Source organism: Cryptomeria japonica, chromosome 6, assembly GCF_030272615.1.
Source record: "Cryptomeria japonica chromosome 6, Sugi_1.0, whole genome shotgun sequence".
Classification (NCBI taxonomy): Eukaryota; Viridiplantae; Streptophyta; class Pinopsida; order Cupressales; family Cupressaceae; genus Cryptomeria; species Cryptomeria japonica.
The window spans coordinates 5,678,518-5,704,810 of NC_081410.1; the positions used below are offsets into that span (position 1 = coordinate 5,678,518).

The window sequence follows — 26,293 nt, forward strand, 5'->3', positions numbered from 1 at the left end:
CATTTCACTTGGTGTAAATCAACTCAGTGTGTCTTCTTGCTGCTTGGTAAACATGTAAAGATACTCGGTAGACAGCTCGGTGTATACTGCGTTCTGTGACTGCTTTCTTCTGTAACCGACTAGACTATACATACCAACTGAATATTTCGGTAATAGATAACCGACTAGAGTATATAGTATAACTTTGACATAAAACTAATGGCAATCTGATAAGTAGTAACAATCTCCCCTTTTGACATTAGTTGAGATGTTTGACAAAAACTACTTTCAAAGTTATAACTCAAAAATCTATATACTTTGCAAAATGACTATACTGACAGTATATACAATAGTCAATAAAATAATATATTAGATATACTCCCCTTGTCGATATATTGTACATAACTCTGATTTTGCATGCTTGGTGATCTGTTCTTGTGTGCGTTGCTTACTGTTCTGTATACTGCTATTTGATACTCTACTTACTCTACTCGATATATTCCCCCTGTATACTATACTCGAATACTATATCATTCTCTCAATATTGTATCAAAACTATATCACTCCCCTTATATTGTATTGCTCCCCCAAGACTATCATATTACTCCCCCTTTTTGACAAACATCAAAACTTAATTTCCATCGGGGGGCGGTAACTGGTCAAAAATAGATTTGTACTGGTCCAGGTGTTGGTGAGAGTGACAGAGAGTGCATCCTTTACACTGTCCATTAAAGAATTATGTGCTTGAATATCAGCCAATAGCGATATTAAGCCATCTAGAGTGCTTCCCTCTTGAGTAGTAGATAGGTATGTGGCTCGGTTGATCTGTTCTTGGACTAATGAAAGATGTGGAAGGAAAAATGTCTGAAGTGTCATTATGTCCATCCTGATCTTGTGTTCTTCATTTCTTAAGTCCAATTGTTAAGCCATGAGCTGTTGAAGCTTTGTATAAAAATTCTGAATTGAATTTGGCTCTGTGGTCAACTTGCTTGAGAGATCGGTGATCTCTTTCTCAATTGCCTCTGTTTTATTCTTAATGTCTTTAATGAATAAAGAAAATGTGCAGAGTTGCTGAAATAAATAATGAATGTGCTTGAGTTGAGGAGTCAACTCAGCAATAAATTTGACAAGTTTAACTTTGCCAATAGCGATAGCTTTTTGTACCTCTTCTATCATTTTGGCAGTGAGCTCTTTGTCTTTCAGCTTGCTCAAATACTCTGATGCATCTACTCCAGATGTTTCTATCTTTGTTAGGAGTTCATCCAGTTGAATGTGGATGGCTGCATCTATTGATACTATAGCTTCAGGTAGCATATCTATTAGGAGTGCTTTTACCTTCTGAAGTACTTTATTTTTCTTTTGAATGGCCATTTGCTTCTCTTGTTTGGCTTTTGCTTTGCACAGTTCTCCGAAATCAATGAGTGCTTGCCCTTTCAATTTTGATATATCAATATCGGGCAACACTATTGGTTTTGACAAATCAAGTTTAAAACTATGCTTCTTCACTTTCTTTTCTTTACCTTTCACTGATGGAATTAAGACAAGTGCTTGTGAAGCTTGATTAACCTCGGTAGGTTGCTCGGTAGAGGCAACACTTTGATTGGTTCTTTTAGTCTCTGTAGAATCCTTCGGTGTCTCTGTGCTTGGTGTCTCAGTTGCAACATTCTTAGTGCCAGAAGGTACTTGAGATGTCTACTCTTGAGTAGTAACTTCTCTTGTTGCAAATTTGTGACCTTCAGTGCCTTGATCTCTATCCCGAGGAGTTTTAGTTGAGACAGGTTGCTTGATCGGTGGATAAGGCTGAACTTGTTCCAAGATGGATTCACTAGATACAAGTTTTGCATATGTAGTACCTTCTATCATTTCTTGCTCAGGCGCTTCTATATCCATGACATCTTCATCTATTTGAATGGTGTTAGCAGGGTCTTGTTCGGTATCATCAGGACCTTGCTCGATGACATCGGGATCGTGCTCGGTGACATCAATGATTTCAACTGTAGCTTGTTCACCGACATCCTTGATTTTGAAGATTTCCTGCCACTTTGCTTTTGTCTCATTTTATACGTCAATATATAGCCCATTCATCAGTTTTAAGGCTCTTTGTTTGACAAGAAACTTTTAATTGTAGGTTGTCAGATGGTCCTTTATTTCAGCTATTGACATATCAGAAAAGAGATGGACTAGACTTCTTTCTCTGATTTGTTTCTCTGAGTCCATTGCGTACTTCCACCTATTATCAATATGCATATATAGTTCATTTGGAAGTGACTTAGCTAGTTCCAATGGAGCTAACCGAAACTTTAGAAGTGTGCAGATCACAGCTTCTTCAATTTGTCTCTTTTCATCATTGTTCCTGGTTTCATACTTAACATATCTAAATCCTCCAAATCCACCATATTCTTTCAGATTAGCACAGAAGTTTTCAACACTATGTACATTTACCTTCTTGCTCTTGACAATTTGGAATTTGCTTGCATCTTCTGATTCGGTATCACTAGACTCTTTTGCCAAAATGAGTCTCTGAGTAGATTTCTTTTATGTCTTTGTTACCTTGGGAACAGTAACACTCTTTGTCTTCTTACTCGGTGAGGCTGCAGATGCTCTAGTGTTAGGTCACTTTACTGGAGGTGGAGTCAGTGAGACTTTTGATGTGTCCTATTTCTTTCTCTTTAACACTTTGCCCTTAGGCAATTCAGTGCTCAATGCTATAGCTACCTCTTGGGCTTCAGATTCCTCTTCTGTAATGGCAATGGTGCCTTTGGCAGGTGTAGAGGAAGAGTCTTCTCTGAATTTCTCAGACAATGCCTTAATCATCTTTGTTGCCTTTCTTGTAGCTTTGGGTACTACAATATTCATCTTTACCTTTTCCTTTACTTCCTCATAGGTACCATACCTTAGCTCGGTAGCATGTCTGAGCAATGTAAGAAATGCATCAATTTGCTATTTTGTGATGTCAAAATCAATCTCGTAACCCATTGGTGACAAAGATTGAGTCCTTGGTTCCATAGCATTCACATAACAGTAATCAGTGTCAACTTCAAAACATATATCATTTTTGTATTTCTCTACTAGCTGGGGTGGTATCCTATATCTGTTATGCATTTTCTCTTGAAATTTACTAAAGTAATCATCCATGATATCATTGAAATTATCACCTAATTTCTTAATGAAGTCATTAATCTGATGGGTGATTGGTCGGTGTAGCTCCCAAACAACTTTACCGACTAATGGAAAGAATTTTTCAAAGTAGAAAAACATGCATACCAGTAGTGATCCAAACTTTAGAGTATTAGCTGAGTTATTCTTCTTCGGCTTCCTAATGGTGTTTAGATTTTCAAATAGGTTCTTCAGCAATACCTCGCATAGGTCAATTTTCATTCCCTTTTTCACAATTTTGTATGCCAAGTCTACTGCTGCATAGGGAACACTATTTTCCCTTGCCGATTGGAAGAAACAGTAGCCCATTACTCTAATGGCGAATTTTAATTCTTCATCAGTGACATTATTTAGTTTCAATCCTCTGCAATCAGATTCCACTCCGGTTAAATTGATCAATTCCTTCTGTGATATCATCTTTTGGGCTCGGGCATGATCATAGATAGGGTAACCGGTAATCAGATGAATGATTTCCTTGGTAATCTTGAATGGTTGCTCTTCTAACCACATGAAATCATCGTGAACTTTGCTCAGAACAAACTTGACCCACTGGGGCTTGAACACACGAGGATAGGTTAGGGCTTCAGTTAATCCCTTGACTTTGATGTGCTCATACTTGCTGTTCAATATACCATCGATACATAGCTCCTCATAGGTGTCTCTGATTTCAACATGACCGAGTTCTTCAACACGAAATTTGGTGAAGAATCTCACATCTTCGACTAACAACACTTTGTCCGGGATGAGTGAAAAGGCGGTTTTGTCATCTGGTTCATAAGCGACTTTGGGAGTCAAAGAGTATTTCAGTGAGGGCTTCTCTACATTCTTGACAACTATGGGATCTTGGATCTTGGGCGCCATTTGAAGATTTCGGATAAAAAACTAACAAAGAGTCCTTAGGGTTTCAGGTTTTCAAACGACAAACACTTTATACTTAGCAGATAATGGCAACTAGATACGCTCGGTAAATCAACTTAACAATGTGTTGAGATTTGATGTAAATACCTTGAATTTGCTTTGTAGGAGGTTTGATCGCCTTTGAATCACTTGCTCTACTTTCTCAAAAACTTGGTAAGTGTAAATGACCACGAAAATGTTTTTAAGTACACAAAATATCTTATCGGGCTCCGTGCAGGTTAGGTCAAAAATATTAAATGCACTCGGTTCACCTTTAACCAATTTACTCTCCTTTTTCCGTTTTAACCGAGTAACCAAATTTCCTTCATTTACCGACTTGACAGACTTCTTGTATTCACTGACTTGATAGGTTTCTTGTAAAGTGCTTCAAAGACTTTGATAGAATTTCAAACTTACTATTACATCTTAACTATGCAGATTTTGAATTTAGTACATAATAGAATAGGAACTATTGAGATTTTAACCTTTAGAGAATGCAGTCCCTTCATACCTTTACCGATTAATTTGGAATAGGAGCACCTAACTCGGTAGGTAAGGTGCTTTCTTCATTTGACACAATTTTCTTCTTTTTCGAAATCATCTTTAATTTTTCTTTTATTTCCTCAGTGTCTTTTCTAGGTTGATCTCTGCAATCTCCAGCTAAGTGTCCCACTTTGCGACAATGAAAACATGCCATACCAGGATTTCTCCATGATCTTCGGTTGTTCATTCCAAACCTTATAAAGAAGTTAGCACTAATATGTCCATATCTTCCACAACATTCACACCATATCCTTGTATTGTAATCCCATGGTACTGTAGAATACTGTCGGTAAGGATCTGTGTGAGTTCGGTAACCTCTAGCATTTGCTTGGTGTGCATACCACATAAAGTTCTTTTGCTTAAACCAACACTTCTCGGTACTATGTCCATATCTATTGCAGTTTTTACAAAACCCTTTGAATTTTGCCTTCTGATAATTGTTAACAGACTTTGTCCTACATTGATTAGATGTGTGACCATATTTATTGCAATTGTAACAATAACCATTGGAATTAGTGACATTCGATTGCTTACCTTTTTTGATTTGACATATGTTGGCAGTGTGACCTTGATTTCCATAGTAGTTGCAAATAGGCTTCTTTCTTTTGATGTTATTCCTATTTCTAGCTTGCTTTGATGATTCTCCTCTCTCGGTAGTATGGATTCCCTTCTCGGTAGAGTCTTTTCCTTTGTAACCGAGTCCTACATCTTTGTTGGGTCGTCTTGTGTTCAGTTGCTCATCCAACATCTTTGATACTTCATAACTCTTCTTCAGTGTTTCTTTGGATTTGTTCTCTGTTTCAAGTTCATCGGTTAACTTTGATACTTCAAGTTTCAATGCTTGATTCTCATCATTCTTCAGAATTGCTTCATGATATGCATAACCTAGTTGATCTGATAGGTTTTGTTGAATTCCAACCAACCTTGTGATTTCATCATTCTTATCAGATACTAAAATTTCAAGTTGTTGTTTCTCTCTTTGTAGATCTCTTACTTTATCCTCAGCTGTTCTCAATGCATCTAGATTTTCAGTCATCTGCATGCTGAAATGTTCATGTTCTCTTTTCATTGCTTTTAGTTGATCAACCAGTGCTTTGTTCTTTTCTTTCAATACTCCAATCATTTCTTCAGTTTCTTCAGATATACTATTCTCAGATGATGTCTCAATTTGTTCCACTAACTCTTGAGAGTCTTGCAAATCATCAGATAATCTTCTTCTCACTTTAAGAGATTTTTGCATTTGCCTTTGCATGTCTGCAATTACTTGATTAGCATGATCTAGCTCTTCTTGTAGATACACAATCCTCCGAGATTGTTTATAGCCTTCCATTGATAAGATCTTTCTCTTTAGGCATTTAAACCCTTTTCCAAGATTTGAGCTCTGATACCAATTGTTAGGCCCAATATGGAAAGCTAATGTACTGAGAGGGGAGGGGTGAATCAGTACTTCAAAACATTTCTTCAACAATATCTTTACTGTTATGCATAAACCGAATAGTGCAGTAACATAATATAAAACTAAAACAAATAGATAACAATCATACATGATTCACTCCATAACACATATATTTTGGTTACACAGAAACTCTTGGTTAGAGAGAAAAACTGCGGTGGGGATGGCACCCACAACTTCACTACTGTAATAATAAAGAGTGCTTGATTAGAGCTACATGTTTAGCTATTTATGATAGCTTACCCTGTTAGGAGTAACAAGATCTATTAGATCTACCTTGCTAAAGGATTTTACAACACTTCATCTAAATGTTGCACCTGGTTAGAGGCTTTACAATTTATAGACTTGATTAGAGTCTTTTACCCTGTTAAAGGTTTCTCTTTTAACTTCACAATATTACAATAAAATCATTACAAATATCTGCAACTTTACATCTGAAATGTTATAGTAGATTCTATGTGCTCAGAATAGATCACCTTGCTTATAGCATACCTTGGTAACCCATATAGTAACTCGGTAAACCCTTCTGTTTACTCTGTTCTTCGACTGTTCTCTAAAATCCTGCTCGGTGACCTCTGTGTCTCTGTAACAGTCTTCTTACACTCATGCACACACCTTTAACTCTTAACTCATGTTGTATAAATAGATCTCTTATGATGGTGATCCAATTCATTGCTTCAATCTTACAAACACGATTTATTGAATGAATAATCATATAAAATATTTCATTGGTTAGATAACCTCAAAATCATACACAATCTTTAAGTGCAATTTCCAATGTGATAACGGTTAGCTGTGCCTCGATCTTGTAACACATTTTCATATGCATGTCCAGGTTCAATGAATCTAGTAACACATTTCACTTGGTGTAAATCAACTCGGTGTGTCTTCTTGCTGCTCAGTAAACATGTAAAGATACTCGATAGACAGCTTGGTGTATACTGCATTCTGTGACTGCTTTCTTCTGTAACCGACTAGACTATACATACCGACTGAATATTTCGGTAATAGATAATCGACTAGAGTATATAGTATAACTTTGACATAAAACTAATGGCAATCTGATAAGTAGTAACAGGTGAAATGTCAGAAAGGGTGTTATCAGACACAAAAGATCTAAAGTCATCAATCACCTTAGAAGCAGTAGGGTTGCCTCCCTGTTTCTCATCCTGAGACAAAATGGCATTAAAATCACCTGCTAAGATGATTTTCTGAGCTCTATGCTGATGGATTTGATAAGGTATTCAAAAGAGCATGTTTCTCACGGGGAGCTGTTGGACCACAAATATTAAAGAGAAGAAAGGATGGATCAAAATTTTCAATAAGAATAAGATGCCAATTTGTCCCTTGGTTTAAGGTTTTTGCTTTGATTGTCCTGGGATTCCACAATGTCAGAATACCACCAGAAGCCCCTACTGCAGGAACATGTATGAAATCCCATAGAGTCCATTTTTTAAAAATCTTTTGAGAGGATTCATCAAAAAGATTTGTTTCTTGCAATAAAATGATGTCTGATTGGGAGGAACCCAACTGCTGCTTGACCCGTCCCCTCTTGTAAGAGGCATTCAAACCTCTGACATTCCAAGATATGATCCTCATTGCACCTAAGAAGAACAACATGTTCTTCTCGGTCTTGGTTGGGGTGAAAACTTGTCTACAATTTTAGACTGGATACCAGTTGCGAACTCTTCTTGGATTTTAAGAATCTTGGGCTTCTGACCTTTTTTTTGGGTGTTTTAGTTAACAAAGGAGATGAAGAGACTGATTGAGCAAGAGAAAGATGTTGAGAAAAATCAAATTCAATCTGTGTGGGAGGTTGAATAGGCTGATATGAATTATGTTCAACCACAAGGTGATCAACATGACTAAACTCCAAAATGGGTGGTGAAGTATTAAGAGCGAGAGGCATAGCATCAATAGAAAGGACATCCTAAATTTCTGGGAATTCCTCGAAAGCAATTTCATCAATCAAGTTAGATGCAACAAAGATAAGGATATCATGTGCCATTAATTCTATATTTGGAGCATTCGATAAGGGTCCAATAGTGAGAAGATTGCGATCAACCACATGGAAATGTTGGCAATTAAACATCAAGCTATGAATCAAATTATCCTTTGCATTCTATGAAATGGAAATTTCCTGGTCTTGAGAGTTTGTGGGTCCCACGAAAGTTAAACTTAGAAAAGAAGAAGTAACTTGCCTAAAGAGAGAGGAAGCAAATATGTTCTTGTAAAACCAATCAATCAGGATTGGAGAGCAGTGGATCTTAAAAGATATTTTCTTGTATCTACCCACAAGTTTTTGCAGAGAACATGAACCAGAGATAAGAACCTGGTATTGAGGAGAATTCTTCCAATTGGAGGGCCTTGTTATTTTTTCTTTTGGAAGTAAAACATCTGTCATACAACCCGAAAAGAATTGAGAAGGAATCACAGAAAGAGGAGGATTTTCCTGTAACTGAACACCCTGGAAAGATCTTGCAATATTATCAACATTATTCAGAGGTATGAGACTCTCTGATAAGTCAGCTACACTTGCTATAGAAGAATGAGATGCAACAGACTGATAAAAGGAGCATTTATGAAAATCAGTCACAAAATCCTTGCAAACCCTAACTGCATCAATACCCAATCCTTTACACTGTGAATTAGAATGACCCAATTTATCTATACGGTCGTCAACATCTCTGGTACCCTGTATGCAAATGACATGATTCCATTTCCCTATGGAGGAAGTCATTAAAATAGACTTGGGAAGTGGCTTTGTGAGGTTTAGCAATAGGCATACCCTGATGGTTAAATGGGCAAGTTCATATGGGATAAGGTCATGCTTGATAAAAATACCCATTTGATTAGCCAAAATTTCCACAATATCTGGATCTCGATACTCAAGCGGGAGCCCCAGGAGAGAAACCCAAAAAGGCATGAAAAGGGGGGGAACTGAATCCAGACTAAAATTTGGAACCCATGCCAAAGTGATAATACCAACCCCCTTACAAAACCACCCCTTATATCTATGCACACAATTTCTATGTTCTTTGGAATAAAAAATGACAATAAAAAAGAGAGATTGCTTATCCATCAAAAAAATATCCTTCAAGCCCAGCCAATTCTGTTTAGCCCAAAATTAAAATTGCATAAAGGAAATAGTAGAATGTAGTTTACCAATAAGGGTTGTGGCACATAACAGATCTATTTGAGGCTGAATGAGATGGTCCAGCAAAACAATCTTATACACACCCTCTGATTTGCCCGATTCTCCAGTATTAGCAACATTATTGACCTTTGGCAAGACTGGAGCCAGGCTACCATCTTTAGCTGAATCATTTGAGAGTTACCCACTACCTTCTACATCTGACTTTTGTGCTAGTGAATCAAGAAGAGATGTGTAAGGGGTTTTATTTCTCCAGTTTTGTTTAGCCTCTTTTGGTTTGAAGGATGCTCCTTGGTGCAGGTTGCTTATTGGAAGATTGTTTGGGGTTGAAAGAATTTGGGGTTTATCAACTGGGTATTGTTTGGCCAGGTCACATATGTTGGAAGATTAATAGGATTAGCCTATGACTCAGATAGAGAATGGAGTGATCGCGGTGATGTCCCCTCACAAATGTCAAAAGGGGCATGTGGTATTTTGTCTAGTCGGCGTTCAAAACGATGTCGCAAAAATCTTCTTTCTCTCCCCTTACCCTGCAACTTGCCTATAAACCGCTGGCTTCCACCAGAAGAACGCATATCCTCTGATATAATGTCGTGTAACTGCCACAAAACCCACCTAACTCCCACGGGTCCAGGCCCTAGCAACCCTGGTTGCATGGCTCATCGCATCACTCAGGGTTACTCAATCCCTCTAGATGTAGACAGTTGCTGTCGCCCACCCACCGTTTGGCCACTGTTTGGCTTGTTACCTTGTGACTAGGGTTGCATGAAAAATAATTCGACCTTGCTGGTCTTGCCTAGGGCATGCGATGGTTACATGGGATGTTTGCAGAGTAATCTCGCCTAGGGCATGCAGTGGTTGCATGCGGTGGTTGCAATGCATGCGTTGTTTGTAGGGCATGCAATGGTTGCGGCTCCCGCTGCCACCCACCCTACAACTCCCGTCGCCGACGTCCACCCTGCAGCTCCTGCCCCCGACTTCTGCCGCCCACTTTGCAGCTCCCATCGTCGCCCCTACTGGCCCCGTCGATGCCCTTGCTGGCTTCCTGACTTCGCGCTTAGTGCGTGCGATGGCCACCACCCACCCTGTAGCTACTGTCGCCAACTTGCAGAGACGTTGTCAAGCGTGCAGCCCTGCAAACCCTGTGAACTGCAATGATAAATGGAATTAGTAGGGGTAGAGCCAGATACAACAACCTTTACTACCATCCAGCCTGCTTGTGCCAAAATCGAAGCTTGGACGTGCTCATCAAAGGCGAAAGCGACTCCAATTTAGAATTGTCATGAGAATAGAGACAGTCTTCTTCACCGGGCAAATCTTTCGAGTCTTTGGCAGTATTTACTTGAATAATGCATTCAAATTCATTTTTCAAAAGTTTTAAAGTCATTGTACTTTTTATTGATAATTTTAAAATTAATAAATTATGACATTAACATATAGATTTTTTGGTTTTTTTTAATCGTTGTTTGTTGCAAAGTGATATCATTATGATTTCTCACAAAAAGAGTGAGGACGTTGGTCAAGAGGTTAAAGTAGAAATTTAGAGTGAAAATAGATCATCTAATGATCCTAGCATAGAAGTAGTGGGGAAACTCTAACGCTCAAACTAAAAAAGGTTCTATTGGGAGTCAAAATTATGGCTACCCTTCTTCTACAATGGGCCAAGGGCCCCTTTAATATAAATAGAATTTAAGGTACCAACAAAGCTTAGGATAGCTAGAGGTACTAGAAAGTGGAAGCACCACATGTGTAATATTTAATGGTTTGACAAAATTACTAGAACTAAGCTCACTTCCTTGTTGTCAGAGGCAAAGGTGTAGATGTATGTAAAAGGGTGGAAGGGAACTTGAAATATAGTCTAAAAAATTAATATTATGGGTCTGTAATGAAGATAAAGTACCCACATCTTCTACTTTGCCACAAAATAGTAGGGGTCATCAAATTTATACATTTTCTACTTCTTCTTTGTAGAGTCTAAGGCTATCGAATCCATCCAATTCAAGGGTAGTAGAGCTTGAGGGGAAACATAAGATGACTAGTACATCTTCACAACCATTGACACATTATTCAATGTGCAAGCAAAGGATAAGATAAATGATGCCATGGGAAAATTCTTCTTTTCTAATTAAGCATTCCTTTCCACATGGCTCAGTTTCCTTATTATAAGGAAGTTGTTTCAAACATAATAAGGGTGGAATCATCATATGTGCCACTAGGGAGAATAAATTGAGGACAACAATCTTCAATCATAACTATTTTAAGATTAATATTTTGATGGAGAATATGAAGAGTACCTGGGTCACAAGTGGATACAACATAATCATGGATGGGTGAAAGGACATTAGGCATCGTCCACTCATCAATATCATGGTTACATTTATCATACCCATTTTCCTTATGGCTATTGATTGTTTAAGACATTTCAAGGATACTCATTTTCAGTTCTATATCCTCAAAGATCCTATAGAGGAGGTTGGGCCACAAAATGTGGTGCAAGTAGTGACAAATGTGGCCCATCTACATGTATAGTGCAAAGCTACAAGGAAGTTGATTAAGGAATTTTATAGACGTATTTGGTGTACTCCTTGTTGTGTGCATGCCATAAATAATGCACTCAAGGACATGAGTACAATGAGATGGATCAAAATAATTGTTAGTGATGTTAGAGACCAATAGATATTTATCTACAACCACCACACTTCACATGCGCTCTTTAGGTCTTTCTTCAATAAGGATTTCTTGAAACCTGTATAGACTCAATATGCATAATACTTTATTCTCTTGGAGAGGATTCTTAAGTTTTAAAAGTAATTGTAACTAATGGCTATGATTGTAGAATGGAATCAATGTCTGGTGGTGAAAAATGTTGTCTTTTGTGTTGATGCCAAGTAAATTATGTCCATCATCTCTAGTCTTTAGAGCTATTAGATATAGGGATTTTAATGCACATTCCCTTCGAGAGGTGTATGAGTGCATTGATTCTTTGCTTGATAAAATGAAGGCCATTGTGTGAGAGAAGGATCACAAATTACAATTTTATACGGTGAGCATATTTAGTCAATCATTCAACGTAGATTGGAGAAACTCAACATTGCCTTACAAATGGATACCTATGCATTGAACCCAAAGTGATAGATGCAAAGGTATAACATAATTACACCTATAGAGGCTGCTAAGGTGAAGGGTGGGTTCATGAAGGCCCTTGAGAAAATATATGGTCCTATAGAGGCCCACTTGATTTGTACCAAGTGGACAAAATTTGCACTCTTTGGGGATATTCAAGGGTGACCAAGATAGGTATGGAGACTATGTCAGAAGAAGACCCCAATTTGTGGTGGAGTATTGAGGGGCCTCGATCTTTCAATACTACTCTAACCATATTTTTCTCTCAAGTTTGTAGTTTTTTTTCTTTTGAAAGGAACTGGTCTACTTATAGCTTCATCCACTCCATTAAAAGGATGTGATTACATCTAGGAGGGTAGAGAATCTTGTGGCTATACAAAATGTCTTAAATATCATTGAACACAAAACACTTATGTATAAGGAGAGTCCAACAACTAGATATGAAGTAGAGCCAGATGATCCTACACAAGTAGGGTTGGTTGGTATTGGTGTAGATGAGCTTGAGCACGTGGGGTCTAACAATTCCAACAATAAAGTGTTTGGTGAGGATCATGAGGATGATTAGATGCTTTAGGCTATTGAACCATGAGTCAAAAGTCATTATTATTACTATGTAATATTTAGATATTCTGTTTTTGAAGTTTGAACATTGTCGATTATAATCATGAATCATCATTATGAAGTTTTAGAATTTTTTGTTTCAATTTTGATTTTATTAAAAACTATTATTAGTTATATGTTAATAACTTAACTTTTAATAATAATAAGTTTATAACTAAATGTTCAAAGTTCAATGCAATAATTGCAATGTGTTTACTTATTCTTTATACAATTTTATACATCATTTTATAACTATTTTTTCCAGTACTATATGTATTTCAACACTGCTCCTTGCCACGTCTTGCCTTATCCACCCATCACCCCCAAACTTAGGTCCCCTATACCTCAGCCCCATCCAAAAACTCCATAGAATATTGACTTCAATGCATTCATAATCTTTGTTCTATTTTATATTTTATTTTAGTTTTTTTTTTTTTGATGAATACTTCCTATTTAACCCACAACCATAGGGTCTAATAAGAAAGTCAAGCCCAAAAACAAATTTAATCATTGTATTTTGACTTCATATTAGTTTTATAGATTCTTTATCAGATTTTTCTGATTCAATGATATATTATAGTAAATAATTTAGTGAACAAATATTTTCATGTATAGCAATCAGAGTTTTCTTGAAATTAGAAAAAACCACTATATTGATTTCTTTTTTGTGGCATAGTTAATCTGAAGTGAAATCAACTATTAAAGTACATACCAATGCATGCTTGTTCATAATAATGAGATGTTAAGGTGCACTTTAGTGTTTATATATGATGTCATATATTGAAATTTAGGGAGCACTCTTTTTAGTGTTTATAATTTCATACATCATTGAATAAAGTGTAGAAATTCCCTTGGAATATTCTCAGGTCAACTTAATGAGTTGTATTGTAAAATTGGGATATCATATTATAATTATTTAATATTGGGGAAATTAAATTAATAAAGTACCCAATATTTGATGTGGGGTCAATGGGTAGCACGTGGTTTTGATGTAATACCACTTGGTGGTTTTGTGGGAGCTTGACTCTATAAAAACAACCACAAGGGTGGTTGTTTGGGCAAGATAGGTTAGCATTTGTGGGGTATGGAAGCATGGCATGGGATGTATGATTACATGCTTTTTCACATGGAGTTCTTGTTGATGGCTAGGTTTTCGAAAGATTTCATGGTTGTATTTGTAATGGTGCAACAAATAATACATGGATGATAGATGCTTTTGGAGGTTGGGTTTTTCCTTGATTAGGGTTTTCCTAGGGTGTATCTTGTGTCACTGTTTGATGGGTATGTTTCCCATTCTTTGCATATGGATTCTAAGTGATTATTTGCTTTGATTTCTCATTTGGGTTATGTGGAAATTTTCTATATGAGGTTACAAGTTTCCTTTCACGAAAGATGTATGGGAAAAAGGCTAGTATTGGGGTTGAGTTTGATGAAACAACCCAATGCATTGACAATATCTTTGTAGGCCCAATATTATAATAGAAGTGGGGGGAAGGTGGGGAAGTCTTACCTAGGTAGGGAAAAACTCAATAGGATCCACCATAGGGTTGAAGGATGGCATCCAAGGGCAGGGTGAAAGAGAATGAGAATCCCATTTTTAGACCCCCATAGACAACACAACATCTTTATCTTCAATGGATCCAAAACAAATAACGAAGAAGCCACGAACATAAGTGTAAATTTAAGAGATATATGTTTATAATATTTACGTAAAGTATAATATCTATTATTGTTGTCATACTAAAATAAACTAATTTGTTATCTTCATTTTCATATCTAATAGCAACATTTTATACTTATTTAATGAAGATGTTTGATATTAATTATACGTTTTATACATTATATTTAAATTCTAATAGACTAAAAAAATGTTACTATTTTTTATTTAATTATTTGTTCACTTAAAAAGCTTATTCTATATTAAATTTACTCTTATTTATTATTCATTTCATTCATTTTGAATTTTTATTTTGATTAACATTTAGATTTTATATATTTTGACTTTGCATTTTTGTTTATTCCTTTTTAGTTTTTAATTTAGATTTAAATTAGATTTTTTAAAATTATTTATATATATTTTAAGAAATTACAATAATAAATAAAATTTATTAGTAGTTCAAATATGGTTATTTTTCTTCTATTAAAATTTGAATTATTGTAGTGTAGTTATATTTTGAACTTTTATATTACATTATAAAATATTTTTAAAATTGATTTTGGATATTTAAAGTTTTTAACAATATTTTTTTTATGTTATATTTTTTCCCCTCTATCTCCTTCTCACTCCTCTTTCTATCTCTTTCTATCCATATCTTTCTCTACCTCTATCTCTCCCTATCTCTTTATAGATCTTTCCCTATCCCTTTCTATCAATCTTAGACCCCTCTCCCTCCCTCTCCCTTTACCTCATTATATATTAAGCGCGCTCTCTCTCTCTCTCTCTCTCTCTCTCTCTCTCTCTCTCTCTCTCTCTCTCTCTCTCTCTATCTCCTTATTTCTCTCTCTATTTCTCTCTATATTTATATTTACCTCTACCTCTCTTTATCTCTCTCTATATGTTTATCCCTCCTTTCTCCCTCTATTTTCATCTCTCCCCCTTTATCTCTAAACATGTCACTCTCTCTGTCCATCCATCTCTCTCCCTCTCCCTCTTCCTAGACGCTTATATCTATATCTATTTGCCTCTCTGGCTCTATTACTCAATATTTCTCTTCCATCTCTCCCTCTATTTCTATATAATTATCTATCCATCTCTATCTACCCATATATCCCTCCCTCTCCACTTCTCTCTCTCTCTCTCTCTATATCATCTCCTATCTCTATCTTTCTATCTCTCTCTCATTCTCTCCCTTTCTCATTCTTTCTCTTCCTCTATATATTTATCTCTCTGTCTAGATATATAGCATTGTCTCTTCTCTCTCTCTTATCTTCCTCCCATCTTCATATCCCTCTCCCTCTCCCTCTCCATCTCCATCTCTATTCACTAACTGTATCTCCTTACACCTTTATCTTTCTCACTCTTTCCTTTTATCTTTCTCTCTTTATATCTTTAACTCTCCCTCTCTCTCCATCACTCCCTATTGAAAAAAAACTTCCCCTCTTCATATCCCTCTCCATCTCTATATTTCTCTCTTTATATTTCTAACTTTCCCTCTCTCTCCATCTCTTCTCTCTCCATCTCTTCTTATTGTAAACAAAACCTGAGCTTATTGATAATGAAGTATGATTATCTTCCCAATTCAAACATTTTGTTTCAATCATGTTTGTCCATTTAAGTGGATGCATAATTGATTAAAGCTATCACATCTCCATTAAGACCTTTGTTGCACAAATAATATCATTTGCTCACTTACTAAATGCGCTAAATTCATGTACTACTTAAAAATAGGTCACATTTTTCTTAATTAACCATTCATACCTTTTCGTTGTACCTATTGTACACCAAGATGCGATTACTAGTTCCTATTATAATTAATGTGTATATAAATACCACTACTAAAATCAGAAATCAGAATTTGATGACAACTTCAATCCAAGAAGAATAGTACAATGATGAATACTTCCTATTAAACCTATTAACTTTTATTAAAAAAAAATCAATATAAATAAGATGATAGACGACACCCCACATAGTCTAATAAGAAGACCAATCATTAAGTCCTTTGACTTAATTGTAGTTTCATAGTCTAATAAGAAGACCCGCCCTAGAAACAAATTTAATCATGTCTTTTGACTTAATAGTAGTTTTATAGATTCTTTATTAATGAATTTAGCGAAAGGATACTTTCATATATAACCATCAGGTTTTCTCGAGATTAGAAAAATCACTGTACATTGATTTTTTTTTCCATGCTTGTTCACAATAATGAGCTGTTGAGGTGCACTTTAGTGTTTGTTTATGTTGCCATTTATTGACATTTAGTGAGCACTCTTTTTTAGTGTTTATAATTTCATATTTTATTGACTTAAAAAATATTTAGGTTTAGAATTTTTTTTTTTTATGAAAAAATGACCACCTCTCAAGTGATACTCTAGGATGAACCAACATCCACCAATGCGGGGTTGGATAACCGCTTCCAAAATGTCTCATGCTTTTAAAATTTGTCTCTACCAAATGCCTTTTTTGAAAATGTTGTTTATTAATTTTTAATCCACATTATTAAGTTTTAATGTATAGAGCATTTTTAATAAGTTCTCCACCAAATGCCTTATGCCTTAAAGTTATTTTTATTTTCATATACTTTCACATATTATTAAGTTTTAATCTAAATATATAGAGTATTTTTAATTAAGTTTTAATCTAAATATATAGAGTATTTTTAATCAAGTTTTAATCTAAATATATAGAGTATTTTTAATTAAGTTTTAATCTAAATATATAGAGTATTTTTAATCAAGTTTTAATCTAAATAATTTTAATGTATAAACTAAATGAATGCTAAGTGTCGAAGTATTTATCTTAAATACTTTGGAATAAAGTATTGATCTAGTTGAAGTAATAGATAGTTGAAGTAACAATAGGATTAGTATTGGGATTAGTGACCTTCCAGAAGGTCCTCCAATGCTTCACCTATGTGAGTATCACTCAAATGTATAAGTGTTTCATTCATGAGTTCGGTCCTCCAATGCTTCATCTATGTGAGTATCACTCAAATGTATAAATGTTTCATTAAACTCATTTGGAAGCCACCCCTTTGGTATAAGTGTTTCATTCATGAGTTCTTATTTGGAAGCCACCCCTTTGGTAAAGGGGGAATACCCCGTATTACGTCTGTAATATGGCATGCGTCACTAGAGAACCCACTACACATGAAAAATGGGTCACTAGAGAACCCACTACACATGAAAAATGGGTCACTAGAGAACCCACTACACATGAAAAATGGGTCATAAGTGTTTCCTTCATGAGTTCTTGTTTGGAAGCCACCCCCTTTGGTATAAGTGTTTCAAGTGTTTCATTCATGAGTTCTTATTTGGAAGCCACCCCTTTTGGTAAAAGGTAATATTACGTAATATTACATTTGTAATATGACATGCGTCATTGGAAAACCCACTACACATGAAAAATGGGTCAATGAGTTTGACTCGAAAACTACAATGAATGCTAAATGTTAAATGTTCATAAGTTTTTGTGAACCATTACTCATAAAGAATGGATGAAGAGGTGAGTTTGACTCGAAAACTACAATGAATGCTAAATGTTAAATGTTCATAAGTTTTTGTGAACCATTACTCATAAAGAATGGATGAAGAGGTGAGTTTGACTCGAAAGCTACAATGAATGCTAAATGTTAAATGTTCATAAGTTTTTGTGAACCATTACTCATAAAGAATGGATGAAGAGGTAATTAATATATAAACATCATTTTTTTTTTTTCATTTTTTTATCACTAATTTTAAACTTCAAAATCTTTAAATCACTTATTTTAAATTAAATCAATAATTTTAAAATCACTCAATATAAGATGGTGTAGGTCCATCATTACGTATTTTGGTTGGATGATAAAATATTCTTAGAACGTCATATACTTTCACATATTGCAACAATCTTAACGTATAAGCATTTTAAATCTCAAGCTATAAATTGCAACCATTTAAACAACTCAGAGATAAAGATACTGACTCTTCAAAACATCAGACTAACCTTAACACTATTGCAGAAAAAACAAGCACTCAAATGTAATGGTTGATCAGAATGATAATGGTGCACCCTATTGGCAATCTAATTAGTTCTATTAAAAAACTGAAACAAAACTATACAAAATATTAAAACCAACCAATATCAAAAGTTGCTCCTCTATTTTTTTATAAAGAGAGTCTAACAACAAACTAGTACATAGCTTGATGGCATTCTAAAAAGCAATACCATAGTTTCTGAAACCCAATACAAATTTTCTGCTGATTAAAAAGCTGTACAAAAATACATGCAAAAGAAAGACTATACTGCACACACTGAGTCTTCAAATAAGAAAAGAAAAAGGAAGAAAAAGCTAAAGTTTCAGATGATGAAGCTCAGTAATCCTCAGCTGTGAGTGGCCTGTGAGCAGGTTCAATGGGAGTCATGAAGTGCTCATAAATAAGCCCAGCGAGACCTGCACCTAGAAATGGACCCACCCAGTGAATCCACTGGTACCGCCATGACCAGCTGACCAGAGCAGGCCCAAAAGCCCTTGCAGGATTCATGGAAGCCCCTTCAAATGCCCCACTCGCCAATATATTTGCAGCCACAATCAACCCTATTGCAAGGGGTGCTATAACGCCCAGCCGCCCTCTCTTTGCATCAATGGCGGTCGCATAAACTGTGTATACAAGCCCGAATGTCATTACAATCTCAAATACCAGTGCATTCCCCGCTCCTACTCCGTGTGCCACCCTCAATACTGGAATGTGCTGCATATACACCCAACAGAAAAAACACCTCATAATCATGTTTTTAGAGGTTTCATTAACCTTTTGAATCACTCCCTGATTCATTATCCCTGGTTGATTAAACACCCCCTCAAAATCATGTTTTTAATGGTTCATTAACCTTTTGAATCACTCCCTGATTCATTATCCCTGATTTGATTAAACACCCAACAAAAGAAAAACCCTCAAAGGTTTCATTAACCTCTTGAATCACTCCCTGATTCATTACACCCGATTGATTAAACACCCAAGAAAAAAAACAATTCAAAATCATGTTTTTTTTAAAGGTTTCATTAACCTTTTGAATCACTCTCTGATTCTGATTCATTATACCTGATTAACTGAACACCCAAGAATTTTTTTTTTAAAGGTTTCATTACCTTTTGAATCACTCCCTGATTCATTATCTCTGATTGATTAAACGCCCAAGAAAAAAAAACACCTCAAAATCATGTGTTTAAAGATTACATTAACCTTTTGAATCACTCTCTGATTCATTATCCCTGATTGATTAAACACCCAACAAAAGAAAACACCTCAAAATCATGTTTTTACAGGTTTCGTTAACCTTTTGAATCACTCTCTGATTCATTATCCCTGATCGATCGAACAACTTTATGAAATTTTACAGGTTTCGTTAACCTTTTGAATCACTCTCTGATTCATTATCCCTGATCGATCGAACAACTTTATGAAAGATTTTGGAGGGCAGATAAATTGGTTACCGATTTTCCGGTGGTGAACATGAGGAGGAGGCATGCAACGACGGAGCCTAGAAGCTGCGCAATCCAGTACATCACGGCTCTCAGAAGCGACACGTGGCCTCCAACAAGAGCACCGAATGTCACTGCGGGGTTGACGTGGCCGCCGGATATGTTTGTGGCGACTGCAACGCCCACGAAAAACGCTAGACCGTGTGCCAGGGCAATCGCCACCAGACCGCCAACATTTGTCGGCGCACTGCCTGTCATCTTTGCTGCATGCAAAATTAAAAATATCTCATTGCTAACTAATTTTTTTTCTTCAAACTGAGACACAAATAGCAATACAACCTGAGGACAACTTAAGAGCAATTTATACAATATGTATCAACGTTACGTTATGAGAGCAAGGATTCATTGGATTAAAAGAATTATTTAAATAACTATTATCAGGATGTAAGAGAGCATTTTAGACAATGTAATGTAAGAAAGCAATTTAGCTCGACTTGAAACATTGATGTAAAAATCTTTTAAATCTTTAAACACTAAATATCCAGAAAACTTCTCGTATCGTATAAAATAACAAATTTATTTTCAATAGAACAAAGTTACAGTCAAAAGTACTTTTTAAAAAGTATATTTTCCAATACTATGGATTGTGGAAGATATCAAAGAATTTCAGAAGATCTTTTCACCAAAAAACTAAAGAAACACTTGCAGACAAAAAGAAGATACAGAGAACAAAAAGGTAAATTTAAAAAATAAAATTGTTTTGATACCGCAAGCCATGACAGATCCTTGTGCAGCGTAGACGAAGATGAGAGTGGAGAAGAACTCAGCTACAGCGGCTCTATGAGAATCTGGATGGGTCGCCTCGTCGGCTCCGCCCATCGCAACCCTTCGCACAGGCATCTTTTCTTTTTATCAAATTATCAAAGCTCTCTGCTCTACTGTGATTCGAACTCGTGACTTGGTGCGTATCAGGCGTCTATTTTTTTAAGCTACAGTACATAACGCTAAATATTTGGTTTGAGGTTGAGGGTGGTGGCATGAGCTTAGACTGGCAGGTGGTTTTATGTGGAAAGGACACACCCGCATAGCTCGCCACGAATGTCGCGCAGGACAAAGAAAATTTTCATGTTAAGAATTGCAAAAGACAAAAAATTGTCGTATTCAGATTCCTTTTGCAATATATAATATATATGAAGCCATACAAATTTAATAATAATAATAAAAGTAGTATAATTAGAATTTAATGTTTGAAATTAGCAATACGAGTGTCATTTTCTCAAATATACTTGCATATTGACAAATATTATGATTAATTATAAGATTTAGGTTATTCATTGAGATTTCATCTATTTTCATATACTTTTTTTTTTTTTTTTTAATGCATTTAACATTATTTAATTATATTTATATATTATTTCATATAATCTCACAAGTAGCATGGTTGGTTAAGGGCTTTGGGTTCTTTTCATATAGGTCCCAAAGTTGACTTAGGTTGCTTTAGAGTTAATCAGTGGTCGAGGCATTGGGACTAAATTGGTCACTACCCGTGGACTAGTCTCACCTCAACTCGCCTCTTCGAAGCTCCCAACCTGGCAAAAAATAAGACCAAGGTAAGGGCCGAGGAAATGCTGGGTTGAGTCGCATGGTGGGTGAATAGAAAGACCCTACCACGGGATACCACAAGGTCGCCAAAAAAAAAAAATGTATTATTTCATATTTATTATATTTATTATGATTATTGTGATTGGACATTTATTCCTTGCACAATTTCTATTGTTTTTCTATCTTAGATTATTTTTGTGGTTGCAAAATTGATTTTGTAGAAGTTGATGATTCAACCTCACCGTCCCAAAAATCAGCAACAAGCACACTACCTGTCACAAAGAAAGATCAAGCTAGTATAAAATGCTCAACACAACCTGAGAATTTTGTATTGATTGTACAAAAAGTGTATGTTACAATGAATGAATTCATTCTTATGAAAGGATGAATGAAACCCTAGATGCAAACCATAAAGCTAGATTGAATTAGCTAGTGCCAAGTTTCACAATCATAATGAATAAGACAATTTGAACAATTATTAGCCCATTTTAATAAAAGGAAAAAACACCCAAGTTTAGTTTAAGTGAATAGAGTAATTAAAAGACCTAACTAATTAAAGAGTTAGATATAATGTTCTAATTAATCCAACACCCCCCTTACGATTAATTTACGAAGAAGCTAAAAAAGTAAGGATGAATGTAAAGATGCAAGCATGAATGAGTATTGGCAATGAAGGCTTGATTAGGTACTCATGTATGAATTAATGCAACTCTCAAAAATGGAGAAAAGGAGAAAAAATCAATGGGAGAAAAATCATCTCCAAAAGAGAGAAAAAAGAATCCATAAAGGTACATTTGACTAAGTATGGACTCCAAATATCCCCTAGTATTGAATTAGTCACATGATTACAATAAATATTCTCCCCATAGGAGAGAAAAGAAGAGATAGTGCATCCTCCAATAAGAGAGAAGCTCCAATGTCAACGATGAAGGCTGAAGTAGAAATGTTGATGAAGATCCAAGAGTGGAAAACCACATTCCTCCCCTTGGTAAGAAACAAATCCAATGGCCAAGGTAGAAGCATCTCCATGAAAGGAGATAGAAGGAATATTCTCATGATGTGTGCCATGGAAGATCGTTCAGTTGTCTAGATGTTTGAATGAAAAGATGCCAAATCAACTAAAGCAAATCCAAATAACCATGAAGATACTTGATGAACAATCTATGAAGGCACTAAAGATGGGATGGAAAGAATATTCAAGATGTCATCAATGAGGAATGGAACACCCTCAACCATGTCCCCAAGGTCTGCAGTATGTGATGTATCGAATAGCCCTGCAATGTCTAACAAGCATTCATTCCACAGTGTTGAAAGTGGAAGGGAACTATTAACTTGTTAAACTAAATTAAGCTCTAAAGAAGCAAGAGGTGGAGAAGGAGACACTATAGAAGTCTTAGGAACCATGGTGAATGACTAAGAACACATAGGTTCAAGTGACCAAACCTCTCCTCAAATACCTGATCCACTCTATATGTATGAAATGTAGGACTAGTAAATGAAAATACATACTTGACGAGATCAAAATGAGAGAACTCATACAATCGAGATGCGTGATCAACACTAGGTCAACTGCAATAATATCTCTACTATGTAAGTCTTTGATAAGCACTCAATCAGGTGTGAACTCTACTATCGTACCCTACCCACTATAAATTATAATTTGATATATGGAAAGGAGATTGGATGATAAAGAAGGAACACATAGTACATCATTAAATATTCTATCATCAACCTCAATAGATCCCCTCTTAGTAACACTTAGATAAGTGCCATTACCCATCAAGATGTGTGGTAAAGTTCAAGGCTCATATGAAGAGAACATACCTATCTAGATGAATCCATATGATGAAAGGCTCTTGAATCAAGAAGCCACTTGTTGGATTGAAGATAAGTGGATACAAAGAGAAGCTAACCACATGACATAGAAGCTAACCCAAAATTTTCAGGTTGTGAAGCGGCAGAAGAGGATGAACTAGATGAAGGTGGTTGAATATTATGATTCTAAAGCTCATCAATCCTCTTTGCATAACAATAATGCACATCATGTCTTGTCTTAGTGAAATATGCACCATTCTTCTTGTCCTTCTTTGATGATGGCCCCTTAGAAGAGGAAGAAGAATCCAAATAATCATGTGATTGTGTGTGTCCTTTGGTTGCTCATGTGACTTGGAATTTGTATGTTTTCATTTCTTGACTTTTCCACATGCGGCCTTCTGATCTATGGTGCCTTGAGATGAAAGAAGAGCCCGTGATTTGGTAGACTTTAATTGATCCATTTGAATCAACTTCATTTACTCTCGAGTGAGTTGTGAATAAAACTCATCAAGTGAAGGAATGATGTACATAGATCCTAATAAATCTTTGGTGGCATAAAAAGGTAGAAATAAAAAATGAATAATCGGGGCCAAGTTTAGCAAAGATGGAGAGAATCAACTGAGAATGCTCCTTTTGAATACCGCATTGCTACAACTGTAATCTATGAGACTTGAGTTTGGTGAAAAGCCGTAGATGGTATCAAAATCTATAGGATTCAAGCTAATATGCTCATTTTCCAATTGAAATCCCCTCAATGCATCTTTCTTCTCAAAAAAAGACTCTAATGCAGTCCATTTTGATGGGGTGTAGTGCAAGAATCAACATGAAAGAGAAGATCAAGAGACATAAACATGCATAATGTCCCAAAAGCTTGCTCACATCTATTGAACCACTTTTTATTCTTAGTAGCACCTGTAAGCTCAAGTTCTGTACCCATGGTCACTTAGTATAACCTTTGTTTCTTCAAATTAATCTCCATTTGTTTCTTCCAACTATAGTATTTGAATGGAGTGAGGGGAGTAATATGATTTGAATTCATAAAAAAAGTATAGAAATAGGCTGATACAACAATATAGATCCTCTACATGCCAAAAAAATTAACCCAAATATAAAAAAATAACTCATTTGCATGTTTTTCAAGAAAGGAATCCAAAAGACAAGATCTGATATCTTTGAGCACTCGATGAATATTCTAAAATATGGACTTGAGATTTTCCTAGAGGGCCTCATGATCTGTCCAATGCCTATTCATTTGCAAAAAATAAAGTTCAAATGTGCAAGATATGACCTCAAAAGTGCATAACTAAAGATCCAACTCTATAGGCCTTTTACAAAATCATTTTTTTGTTTTTATAAAGTGGACTTGAATAAATAATTAGAATTATTATTTACATTTGATTTTTAATTAATATTTTAACGAAATCTCACTATTTAATGATATCTCTTATATGTATTAACATCCTTTAATGTGTTAATGAAAACCAAATCTCAAAACACTAATAATAATAAATATATACAAATATTTATACATATGCGTGTATCTATGTATGCATATATATGTATGTGTGTACATGTATATGCATGCAAGTGTATACACACACACACACAAAGATATTGTCAATGATCACATATCATACTAGATCTTATTATGAGAACATTCATCTTTTTGAATTCTTCAAGAAGGGTTAAGTTTCTCCAATTTGGAAAAAAATCAAGGAAGCATACTACTTCATTGTTGGGAAGAAAATCGCCCCGATGATGCTTTGTCTCCTCAAAATTTAAAAATGTTTACTTGAAAACATAATATCACATGACAATGTATTTCTTTGATACCTCTGTAGATGAGCCCATGATGCAATATTAACTATATCTTGAAAGTATTTAAAAAGTATATTATTTAACTTATTTTAACTTTCAATATTTCAATAGTCTTCTTAAATAAATATGAAAATACAAAAATTAAACACTAATTAAATGAATTAATAAATTATTCTTATAATTTTAAAAAAATATTCTACCATTTAATCATTTACTACATTATATTATTATTTAAGACAAGAAATCCTTATGTTAAAAGACTCAACAATATGAAAGAGAATATTTTTAATTGTAAGAATTATGAGTGCACTACTAATCTAATTTTAGCATATGCATGTCAAAACAATATTAGAAAATAATTGGCTTCATGAAAAATTCATCCTTAACTATTTTGTATGTGTCGCATGACAACCCCACTTTATTCTAACATGGATAAGGTTGACTCTTTTATCGCTCAAACCTCCCAGAAGCAATCAAATTTCACCCAATTTATTTTCCCCACTTGGCTATTTTGATAATGTACAAGTTGTGAGTGTGGAAGTGCCCCATAATAGTTTGACTGAGAAATAGAGGTCCTTTAGTTGCAACTAATTCCATCCATACTAGGATTAAATTATGTTTGTGCTTGGAGTAATATGCTCATAAATTTGATTCTATGTCTAGTCCATTGCAATTCTTCTCATGATTTACTCTTCTAACTACCTAATTTGAAGCAATATCTTATCCATTTGTATAACTACAAACAATGTTATTTTACTTACCTTTTGTTCATAATAGCCTTTATACTCTTAATCACTATTCTTATCTACCTACAATCCTAATATAACTGATTTATATATTTGATTCTAAAAATTAATCAGCTATATTCCACAATTCGATCACATCAAATACAAAATAATCTAATTGTTTGACCCAAATCATGTCTACTGATGTAAAGCTGTCCTCACAACTATGATTGTAATCATTTTATAAAATCAAAACCATATATTTAATAGACAAGCTGCATCTAAACTTTTGTCCAATGCTAACTTT

General features: G+C 35.2%; 1 protein-coding gene across 1 annotated transcript; it reads right to left on the reverse strand.

Moving 5' to 3' along the window:
- Window positions 1–18,685: 18,685 nt before the first annotated feature.
- Window positions 18,686–21,020, reverse strand: LOC131077565 (aquaporin TIP1-1). Its single transcript, XM_058015093.2, has 3 exons — window positions 20,794–21,020; window positions 20,039–20,289; window positions 18,686–19,295 (listed from the first exon to the last, which is right to left on the reverse strand). The coding sequence occupies exons 1-3, from the start codon at window positions 20,924–20,926 to the stop codon at window positions 18,918–18,920; spliced, it is 762 nt and encodes a 253-aa protein (XP_057871076.1). The 5' UTR covers window positions 20,927–21,020; the 3' UTR covers window positions 18,686–18,917.
- Window positions 21,021–26,293: the final 5,273 nt, after the last annotated feature.